At 40.9% G+C, this 12,115-nt stretch overlaps 1 protein-coding gene across 1 annotated transcript in view; it reads right to left on the bottom strand.

Annotated features, from left to right (window-relative positions):
- Positions 1–2,167: 2,167 nt before the first annotated feature.
- LOC106534469 (contactin-2) overlaps positions 2,168–12,115 on the bottom strand; it is a gene marked incomplete at its 3' end in the record, with an annotated part of 33,563 nt that continues 23,615 nt past the window's right edge. The window contains 3 exon segments of the mRNA XM_014031116.1: positions 2,168–2,283; positions 7,513–7,747; positions 11,200–11,270. Coding sequence (XP_013886570.1) covers positions 2,168–2,283; positions 7,513–7,747; positions 11,200–11,270 — 422 coding nt within the window.

The following is a 12,115-nucleotide window of genomic DNA, read 5'->3' on the forward strand; positions in this document are numbered from 1 at the left end:
CTACTGTAAAAGATTTATAAATACAAAAAAAGTCACAAAAAACAAAAGTCTTAACCAAATATTTCTACTCGAGATGAAGATTTTTTTTATATAAGAATGGTTAAAAGAGGTCAAAGTTTGTGGAAGTTTTTTTTCTGCAAATAATGCACAGAAGAAAGTATTAGCAAGATACAACAGTGTGATGCTCACATATTCAGCCTCTGACCAGAAGGTGTACGTGTGTGGCAACAGGCACACTGTAACACTGTGTTTCTCTATTATTCCTTTTCATATCAAATTTCAATCAACAAGTAATCAGTCTGAGCATGCCAACATCAGCACTAATAAAGAAATGCATGAAAGAGAAAGCAATAAAGCTGATAATGTGAGCTTGATTTATGGCGGTTTACAGCACTAAATATTAACTGTCCCGTCTGTAACCGGACAGATCAGAGTCAAAGTCCTGTGTGGGAGAAAACATTATCTGTAAGATCAAACACTGAACTTTATTGTCACAAAAAAAATAATAATTTGGCTGGAAGTGCAGGTAATTCTGCACATGATGGAACTCAGGGCAAACTCCAGCATAGTGTTTAGCTCAGTCATTACTGATAGTGCTAAATAAGTAAATAATGTTAGATTGGTTCCCATCTTGTGCTCATTTTGTATTTCAACAACCTGATGATGGTCCAGCTCCTTCTTGTTTAAACATGTGAATAAGCTTTTACAATAGTCCAAACAAAAAGAAACAAAAGCGTGAATGATTTCAAGTTCAATTTTTGACAAAAACGTCTCTGTTTGGAGATGTTGCTGAGATGAAAGTGACAGTTTTTAGTTAGTTGTTTTGCGTGTTGTTTTAGAGACATCACAGAATCAAAAATGACACCAAAGTTTCTGAGGTAAACTGAACAGACAGACCTAAAACACAAATAAGATGTTTAAGTTGATGAATCTTAGGCTACGTTCACACTGCAGGCAAATCCGACCCAAATCCGATTTTTTTGACCCATCTGACTCATATCCGATTTTTTTATGACAGTCTGAACGCGACAAATCCGATTTTTTCAAATCCGACCCAGGCCGTTTCAGTATGTGGTTTTAAATCGGATATATATCTGATGTTTTCAAAGTGACTGCAGTGTGAACGCTCATGTCACATTCATCTGACTTTTTCATCAATGAGGAGGGGGTGAAGGATCGATAAGACACTAACCTCAAGTCTCGCTGTTTAAATCTGCAGCTCCGTGTGTTTACAGCTCCAAAACACAAGTCCAGTTGTTTCATCTTTTTACTTTTCATTTTCCACGTAGATAGTTTGATAATAACATGTCCAGCCTGGGTCGCGGAGAGTATCGATCCTAAAGTTCGATACTTGGCCGATACTTTTTTCCAGCTCGTAGTTTCGTTCAAAAAAAAAAAAAAAGCTTCACTGGAGCATCCCGGTCAGAGGCAGCTTCAGATATAAACACTGACTAAACAAGATGTCAGATAATTATTTAATCGGGTCTGATTAAACAACAACTTCTGATTCGATGCGCAAAATGTAGCATCCATGCTAGCTCTGTAAACAAACAAGCCGGCTGATGAGACGTCACGTCGTTTACTGCGCATGCGTGTCACATCAGTGCTGTGTAGCGTTCACACAGGGGTCTGATRCAGGTCACATTTAAAATGTAATGTGAACGTTCACACAAAAAGATYRGATTTTTTCAAAAAATCGGAACTGAGCATTAAGACCTGCAGTGTGAACGTAGCCTTATTCAGGGTCAATAATGAGAGTTTCAGTCTTATTAGAGTTCAATTGCAAGAGGTTGTCACTTAACCACAGTTTGTTAAAGTCTTTAATTAATCAAACCCACCCTGAATGTATTTTGACATTGGGAGGAAACCAGAGTACCTGGGGAAAACCAATATTGGCACTGGACCCAGATAAGATTGGAATCCAGGACTTTCCTGCTGAGAGAAACAGTACTAACTATTCTGCCCTGGAGCAATTCATCTTTTTAAAATATTGTTTGGAATTAAAGTATCCAAATAACAAAACTACTGTATACCAGATGTTAACCTGATCTAGTCAGTAGGTTTTAGTAAGATATTGTTTATGAGAAACTTGAATTATTAAGCTGTTTTTAATTGTTACTAAGAAGCTGAATTAAATCCCCTTTGTACAGCTGATGCAGGTCATCACCTCATATCCTCGGAGAATCCCGGTGACACTGAGCTGTTGGACAGGCTCCCATGACACTTGGATCTCAAAAGCAGACAGTGCTGTGGCGTTGATGCTTGAGGGTCCCACTGTTGGCTCTGTGAGAAGAATGTGCAACAGACTGATGACATGATACCGCACAAACTTCATCATGCTTCATCATATACCATGTCAAATGACATGATACCACACAAACTTCACCATATACCATGTCTAATGACATACCAAATAAACCATCATATACAACGTCTAATGACGTGATACCAAACAAACTTCATCATATACCATGTCTGGTGATATGATAGCAAATAAACTTCATCATATACCATGTCTGATGGCATGAAACCAAACAATCTTTATCCTATACCATGTCTGATGACATGATACCAATATAACAACATGACAGCCAAGTTCATTTGAGCATCAGGGAATCTCTCACTGTAGTCAGAAAGGTGTGGCTTCCCTCTAGTGGAGACAGCAAATAAAGCTTTTTAGGACACTTTCAGGCTTTTTCTAACAACTCTTACATAAGCACTATACATTAGATTGACTGTAAGGCAGATGAAGTGTCTGGAAGTTACCAAAGTTATATTTCTGAAAACGTGTTCATCTGACATCCTAACAATGCCTGGGACACAGGTCACATTTTCAAAAATGTTCTGCAAAATAGCTCATAAAATCTCTGAAGTGTAGGGTTATCTTCAAACCCAGCAGCTGTCCAAGTCATTGGGCAAAAAAACTAAACCTCCTATTGCCCCAGTGTGTACTTTTGTTACTTAGTGTGACATTTTTTTTTTTTTTGTTGCATTCTTATTTTTGTCTCAATGTTAGTTTAGTTCTATTTCAATCCTCCTGACCACCAGAGGGTGGTGCTGAAACACTGAATTTTCCCTTCACGCATTCACCCATTTGGATAACAAAAGTCAACAAAATCACTCAGCTGTGTGACCCATCAGATGATCAACCAGAACCAATACAGGCTGTTGTTATCCGAGGCTCTCTTCCATTTTCTTCTCACATATGGTTTGTTTGCATCAGCCTTTCAAACATTTGGATTGCTTTACTGTCATTAGACGCCCGATTGGAGTAGCAACGTACTACAATGAGTGAACTGTGTGAAGGCAATTTTGTTGTTTGCTGGTGAAGAGAGCATCTTTGCCTCTGCTCCCATCTTCTTTCCACAGTGCTTTGACTGACCCTCACTCTTATCATCTCAGAATGCAGCTAGTGGGTAAGGTGATAGCCCCATGCAGAACATCATGCATATGGCCTTGGAGGAGTTGCAGTTTGACGTCCCACAGAGGGAGGAGTCCACTCCCAGGAATGCGTTTATCAGGCACTGACGAGTTTCTATTTCCTTTTCTGTTCCTCCTTCAGAGAATTACCCAAAGGAGTTACATGTTCATTGGTGGGACCCAAAAGCCTTTTCATGCCTCTCTGCAGACAGTCAAGTGTTGAAGGCCATGCATGAGCCGGCCAAGGTGGGCTTGGAGTGTATGCCAGTGGTTTAACCCGCTATTGATTTGCTCTGTGTCACCTGCATTGAGATGTTTGGTGCCCACAGGCTCATTGTCAGTTTACAGATAACCTCCCTTGTAAAGCTTACAGCGCTGGACCGCATGCTAAGCACCTGGGCAATTTTTTGGCACCTCTTATGTTTGTCCTCTCTGCATCCTTTCAGGATGCTTGTGGGGTGACTACAGTAGGTGATTTTAGTGATGCACTGCTTTAGGCCTTTGTGCTGATGACCAGTGACCTTGGGCTTGTGATGTCTTGTTTAGTTCAGGCTTGTCAACAGGTCTGGTTGGCACAGTCTACCCTGACGGAAACATGTTGAATCATGATATACTTCATAGTATTCCTGTGGTATCAGGGGAACTGTTCGGTTCGGGGTCATTGCACCCTCTGCAGAGGGTAGCTTTGGCCTGGATGCCAGGGTGCACAGGTATTGCAAATCCGTTGTGACATGGTCGTGTGTTTATGCCCTGACTCTGTGGAGAGACAGGATTTATTTGTCCAGGGTTGTCCCCAGGGGAATGGTAGTGTGTCATAGAGAGGTAGTCAATATGAATGCCTGCTCCACAGGATAAGGGACTGTGTGGCAACGCAGAGCAGTACAGCAAATAATCTTTGTTTTGTTTCGGGAGGCACAGCRAGCTCTGAAACTAACACTTTCCTTGATAATTTCTTTTTCTAATCTAACCTTCTGGAGGGCGGACCATAGATTCTCTAAGCTTTTAGGAACTAACAGTTTCCGCCCGTCTCAACACACACTGAGAAAAGAAAGAGAGTAAAGGTGACTGACCGCCGTCAGTCACTGCGACAGCTAGATTCTCTCCGGGGAATCAAAAGCTGAAAACTGTGTCAGGTTTGGCCCCTTCACGCCAACGGGGAAACCTCACAGGTGTGGAAAACCAACGCCTGGTTTATCCACCTTCAGAAACTCTCCAGACGGAAGTTTTATTTACAACCTGGGTTCCAGTCGAGGCCTTGTCTTCTGGTTACGGCTGACGTGGACGTAAACGAGTCAAAGAGCACACCTTGGGGTCCCCTGTTCGACGGTCTAAAGACAGATTCTCCAGCAGCACCCCCATCTACCTGGCAGGTGACAGAACATCATCTCAAGGTAAAAGCTGGCTGTGTGTGACGTCGAGGTCTGACCAAAGCTGAGCACAGAGCGCTTCGCCCTTCTGGTTAAAACCCACATTATTTAAGATAAAAGTATAGAAAAGCTAACACCTTTCTTCAACCTTTTTCTTAACCTTGCCCTTGCCAACTCCTAAGATAAACAGCCTCAAATGTCTGGTATTTAACATCTAAGCTGACGTTGTGTTTCTATTTAAGTGTGGTTAACAATTAAGAAGTTAAAAGCTTGTTATTGTTGGTCCCAAAACTTTTTATAGGAAATTAATTATTCACAATCAGGTGTAATCTATAGTCAATTTTGTATGATTTGTAAAATAAATGATCACATATCATGGTTCAAATCAACATTCACTGACTGAGAGTTACTTTTTGTGTCCATTCATTCTTGCACTAAAGAAATGTTTATCCAAACATTAAAAGAGATCCTTGCTAATTAAATTACTCTTGTAACCTTGTTATGAGAAGTGTAAGCTGACCCTTACACACGTAAAGTCCCTTCTCCGTTTGCAAATCTCACGCTATTCGGTTCTGCTCAGGTGTGTGTGTGTCTCCATCTTAGTGTGTCTCTCATTCTGTTGGCATGATTGTGGATGGACCATCCACAGTGGCTTCAGCTGTTGTGGTTAAAAAAACATTGTGGTTTTACTGTTCAGACTTTATTTTATTTATTTATTTTTTTTGTTGCACTGTTTGTAAGTACTTGTGTAACTGTGGGCGGCCAGTTTGTCTGAAACCTTTCGGGATATCTGCTGATTTTAGGACGGCTTCGTCCAGCGCTCATCTCTTTCTTTCCAGGAAGTGTTTGCCTTTCTCAAGATCAACAAAAAGGTTTGCACCTCCAGGTTAGACCATAGTTTTATCACTGCTTTCATCATGCTGTATCTTGCGCTCGGATTACAAAACCAAAGTGTCTCTCTCCAGGAGAAATTTTGCAGGATAAGTTTGCACAAGTAATGCTTTTCCTTTGTCAATCAATCCAAGAGTTAATCCATGGGCAGCATTCTGCTGACGTCAAAATCATAAGCATGCTTTACTCAGTTCTACCCACTTAGAATCACCTCAGAGGTGGTCCTGAAGTGCACAGCTGTGAGCGGTTGTGCTCGGTTGGAACCGGAAATGGAGACAAATTGGCCGAGGAAGAATTGAGGAGCACCGCATACAGGCACGGGAGTGGAGATGGGGTTTAAATGTACTGGAGCTGTGTGCTGTACATTTGGCTGTCAGGCACTTTCTTCCCCACTTGSAGGGAAGGCATGAGCTAATTCTGTCAGACAACACCTTTGTTGTCTACCATATCAATCACCAGGGTGGCACCAGGTCAGCGCAGTTTCTGAAGGTGTCCAGGGATCTTCTGGAATGGTCCACTCCTGACAGCTGCAGCTTGTCCCTCAGAAGACCTGGCTGGATGGTGTTGAAAGCACTGGAGAAATCAAAGAACAAGATCCTCATGGGCTTCCAGGCTGCTCCAGGTGGGTCAGAGCTTGGTGCAAGAGATAGATATTGGTGTCATCCACCCTGATACCAGACTGGTGGGTTAAGTGTAGCAGATCCAATGAAAACCTCACCAGGAGGCATAGATGGTTGAAGACCAACCTCTCAAGGGTCTTCATTAGATGCAACATTAGGGCTACCGGCCAGTAGTTGCTGAGGTCCATAAGATGTTTGGTCTTTGGCACTGGTACCACACAGTGATCACTCTTTCAGGGGTGGAGATGTTCTCATCCTTGATAGAGGGGACGATGGAGTCTGCTGGTGGTAATGTGGAGGACATAGCAGGCTGCTGCAGCGTTAGCAGAGGGCAGGGCATACACATKAAAGAATTTTGTGCATGTAAACATAGCTACTGTAGAGTACTCTAAGGCAGTGGTTCCCAAACTTTTTATCTTCTGACCCACAAAATATCCATGGCAAAAACTTGTGACCCCAAATATTACTGGTCTGAGTACACCAACTTTGTTAATAACCCTAAAAACACAGGCTTTTGACAATCTAAACAGTTTGTACACAAATATAAATACTTATTTATACTTATTTTATGTTTTTGTAATAATTATAGGGAAAATATTACATCAGCAATTATTTTATTACCCTTTAAATTGATTTCTGGAGATTATCCTAGGTGCTTCATGACCCATAATTGGGTCCCAAGCCCAACTTTGGGAACCAAAGTGCAGTGGTTCCCAAACTTTTCAGCTTTTGACCCACAAAATAACAGTAGCAGAGACCTGTGCCCCCAACTGTTTTTGGCTGATAAACATTTGTATCAGGTCAACAAAACATGGGCATAGTAACAATATTTTTATACTACATTTATCCATTTTAAATACACTAACCTCACTCCTTTGTAACAACCAAGGCAAATATGTAATTAATTCAGAAAATCTTTTCAGGACCCCACCTTGAGACCCCAACTTTGGGAAACAATGTTCTAAGGAAATAAATCATAAAACACCCAGGTAAGACAGATAAGCCAATGAACTCCCACCACATGCTGTCACTGTACAGTTAGGGAGCTTCCATGGAAACATTCTTGCAACATGACAAAAACATATAAAAATTATTTAAATCAGTAAACTTTCTGGAACCATCCATTTTTCACATAACTAGATCTTAGCTTGGCTCTTCAGCACACTGGGCCCAGCTGCAGACGCATTAAAACTTGATGGCTCAGTGTTACTCACCTTCTTCTGCAGAGTAGACCACCACAGTCTGGCTGAACGGACCTTCTCCTCTCCGGTTATATGCTTTGATCTTCACTTCAAACGGGCTGTACGGCATCACGCTTTGGTTGAAGTAGACGAATCGAGATGAGTCCACATGTGGAATTCTGACTTCTGACCATGATGACGAGTCTTTCCTTCTGAATGCTAAAATGTAGCCGAAACCATCACCGTTCTGATACTCTCTGGCCATGGGCTGGAGGATTCAGGAAAAAAGAAATGTCAGCAATTAAACTGAAAGTTTACACATGTAGCAACTTCCATTGATTCCAGTCTTATATTAATAACATATGTGACCAGGTGAAAAATTGTGTACCTGTAAAATATATTTTTGTAAACTCTGTTTTCTTTTATTTCACCAGCTGGTTGTAATTCTTTTTTTTTTTTTTTGTCAGCATGTGATGCTGTTGTAAMAGAGAGGTCAAAAGGTACTGGAAGTTGAAAATACAAACCAACTGTTGTTCACGTATTCGGGTACTCTAAAGCCGGGTACACACCAAATGCAGTTTGAGCAGCCAGTTTACATGCAAAGTCTATGGTGGACACACATCTTGGAGCAGCACAGTGTGTTGCGGCGTGTTTTGGCAGTTTAGAGCAGCGCTCAACGTAGCAGAAGGATGCGGCAGAGCATTTTCCGTGCATGTGGCATGTCCTAAGCAGCGGCTGCTGGAGTCCAACAAATTGAACTTTGGCTGCTCGACGCGCAGCAGAAACCAATCGGGAGAGAATTTTTTTTCGCGTGACGGTTTCATGAACCCGACGCAGATGGACAGGAACCTTTTTAGCTGAAATCAACCATCTGCAGTTGGTATTCTGGCTGGACATAGCACTAATGTGATGAGACAGCAGCTCGCTGAGCTCGGGACAAAAGAAAAAAAAAGTCCCTCAGCTCGCAGCTCCTGGAGTGGCGAAACTAAACCGCCTCTAAATTATCTGGTGAATTAATTATCTGCTGTGCGCAATGCAATGTTTGCTTGCTCTTTAGTAAATAAAACAAAGCCATTTTATTTATTTTGTCTTTATTTCACCTGTCATTAAAGACAAACCGGAAAAAAAACAAGACCCTCCTGCCTCTCCTCTAATCTGGTCCCGGTCTGAAAAAAAAAAAAAAACAAAAATAAAGAAAGCTCGCAGGTCAGAGCGCCTCATCTGGTGAATTAATTATCTGCTGTGCGCAACGTCCGCTTGCTCTTCAGTAAATAAAGCAAAGTCATTTTATTTATTTTATCTTTATTTCAACCATCAACAGACCGGAGAACGAACAAAGACGCTCCTCCCATTGSACGTCTTCAGACGTGTTCGGTGTGAAGGGACATCTGTTGACAAGCAGCAAAAAGCATGCGGCAGGAGCATCTTTGCTGCTCAAGACGCGTTTGGTGGGAACCCGGCTTAACTGAGAGAAATGGAGGAGAAGGACATTTTTGAACTGATACCTATTGGAGAACGCAACTTTATGGTTACATAAGTGAAGAATCCAGATTTTCGGTAATTAATGTCTGAACTGCATTATTTTCTGTGTACAAAGCTGAAGTGATGTTGCTGACGTTACGTTTTTTTTGTCCTCTTTTAGAGATGCCACTGCCATATGTTTTAAACTGTTTTATTTCAGTTTACTGAGAAGCTGCATTTGCTACATCTCTGTTGAGTGCTAATAGTGCTGTTAATGCGCCTTTTTATTGAAGCTGTTGCTAGTTAGGAGCAATGTATTGATTTTTAACGTAACAAAATACTGTTTTTGCTCCACACTTTGAATCTTTTATTTTATTTTCTTTCCTCAACTTAGAGAATCGTATTTTTTTTGAGAATAAAGAACCCCTTTTATTTGAAGTTCTGTGTGTTCTATTTATCCCGGCTTCACGTGATAATTAGACTAACTCCTAAAAGAGTGATGCAATAATCACTTTTAGTTTTTGTATTAAAAATGTCTGAAAGAGTTTTTTGTTTTGACAAATAAAAACTAAAATGCAGAAATATGACTGAAAAAGAAAAATTTTATTATAGAATACTTTTAATTATCAGGCCAAATTGAAGGATAAACACTGGAAGTGTGAATTTTTTGTATAAATGTTGTGTTTTTGTTATTAAAATAATTTGAAACAATAAATGCTTTTAAACTGTTTTTCAGTAAACCATAGAAAGGAGAAAACTTAAGGTCTAGCATTCCTTGAAGCGATGCACAGTATATCTGGAACAATATGGTAACCGAGGCAAAAATCTTACACATCTATGTATGTACAGTACATACAAAAGTAGGGGTGCACCATTTTTCTTGCCGATCTCTTCAAMAAGTCTGATCTGCCGATTCCAATTTTGGCCGATACTGATATTTTAAATAGCTGAAACTGTCAGATGTTATAAAGCCACAATAAAACTTCAATGTTCAAATGTTATTTTACTGAAATACTTTGAACAGTACCCTTGAAACAATACAAACTTGTTTTAACTGGACATTAGGTAGTGCTCAGAGCAGAGCTAAAGAGGATAGTGGCTGATTTTCAGACCTTTGTGGAGGTAGAAAAGCTGATCTTCTTCTCGAATCTTATCTAGTAATCGGCTGATCTCACAAAAGTAAGGAAATTGGTGYGCCCCTAATAAAAAACATACCTCATACAGCCATGTATAGCATAGTCCAGGACAAACAAAGACCTTGTACAACCTTTAGGTTGTGACACATTTCTTCATGTTTGTGAAAAAGTTTGGCGTTTTCTTTGTGACAAATTTACAAAACAGTRCTCTCTTCAGTTAATAGCATCAATATTAGATTTATCTCCTCCAACTTCTTCATAATCAACAGAAAATAAACATCCACTTGCACCATGCTGTCTGTGTTGYTGCTGTTTGAAGGTGTTGCGCTGCAGCAGGGAGACTTGTCAGGACTTCTGCCCTGCAGTTTGTATTCAAGTTTGAACTGTCCATTTATAACAGACCAGCAAGATTTTAGATCTTTACGTCTTGTCAAGTATCAAAGTAAGCAGGCCTTAAGCCTGATACCCGGTCAGTTAGCCAGGCAAACAAAGACCCTAATGGATTTTTATAGGGAAAAGAGTGAGTTTAATCTGCAAGTAAATTTAGCTGCAAAAATGAAGCATCTCACACAGTTTAAAACATAGAACTCTACACTCTCCAGTTCTCAATTGACAAATACACTATATTACCAAAAGTATTATTCACCCATCCAAATGACTGTGCTCCAGTGCATAAAGCTAGGTCCATAAAGACATGGATGTAGAGTCTGGTGTGGATGAACTTGAGTGGCCTACACAGAGTCCTGACCTCAACCCCACAGAACACGTTTGGGATGAATTAGAGCGGAGACTGAGAGCCAGGCCAACATCAGTATGTGACCTCACAAATGTGCTTCTGGAAGAATGGTCCAAAATCCCCATAAACACTCCTAAACCTTGTGGACAGCCTTCCAGAAGAGTTGAAGCTGTTCTAGCTGCAGAGGATGGACCAACGTCATATTGAACCCTRTGGATTAGGAATGGGACGCCACTGAAGCACATATGTGAGTCAAGGCAGGTGAGAMGATACTTTTGGCAAAATAGTGTACCTTCAACTACAGAATAAAGTCCAGTAGCTTTGTTTTTATTATGTTCTGGACTGAGAATCTACACCAGTACAGGTCACTGTGAAGTCTCCACTCACCGTCCAGGTAACAATCAGTTCATGATGTTCTCCTCCTCCTCCACCAAGTCCACTTGGGGCCACTGTAGGAGCTGAGGGCCAAACAATGATCAGTTCAAGTAATAAAATCAGAAACATCCCTGGATGGTGCAGAAAATATTTAAATCCTTTAAAGAGGAAGTGCTACCACACAATAATTCTTTTCTCTTGGTTTTGTTTGTTTTTGTCTGACATTAAAATGAAGTCTAATAGGAAAATAATATTTTATTAAATTTATCAGTACATGTTTACTAATTCGAGGTGTAATTTAGAGGAAACCTGAGAAAGAAAGCTTCTCTCTCCTACAGGGAGCAGTTTTTATCACTGCTCTCACCATGTCACGCTCATTTTCCAAAACAAAAGCTGTGCTCTCCTTTCTTCTGTCCATCAATCCCAGAGCTGGGAATGCACGATATAAACAATATACGGTAGAAACGATATAAATTTGTCCTATGATAGAGATCTGTAGTCTACCGGCCAACTGCGCAATTCTTTTTTATGACGCAACCGGCTGGAGTCAAAACAGAGGAAGYGGGAAGCAGCGTGGCTRACAGCACAAATGAAGAGGGGGAAAAAAACATAACTTATCCAGACCTGGTTCAGGTGTGTGAAAATGAATGCTGAACTGTTTACATATTTATGTGACGGCGCGTCCTCCGGTCGGATGCTGGCCGACCACACTGCTGCGGGAGGAGCGAGCGCAGCAGCACATGGTGATGCAGCGAGGCGACAGTCAGTGCAGGTGCAGTAGTGCTCCAGGACTCACAGAAGCTCACCGAGTCTGGACCTCGTTTCTCCTGCGGTCATAGCGCGACGCCGCATGGCCGAATGTATGTATGTATGTATGTATGTATGTATGTATGTATGTATGTATGTATGTATGTATGTATGTATGTAT

This window comes from Austrofundulus limnaeus, unplaced genomic scaffold, assembly GCF_001266775.1.
Source record: "Austrofundulus limnaeus strain Quisiro unplaced genomic scaffold, Austrofundulus_limnaeus-1.0 Scaffold1179, whole genome shotgun sequence".
In the NCBI taxonomy this organism is placed as follows: Eukaryota; Metazoa; Chordata; class Actinopteri; order Cyprinodontiformes; family Rivulidae; genus Austrofundulus; species Austrofundulus limnaeus.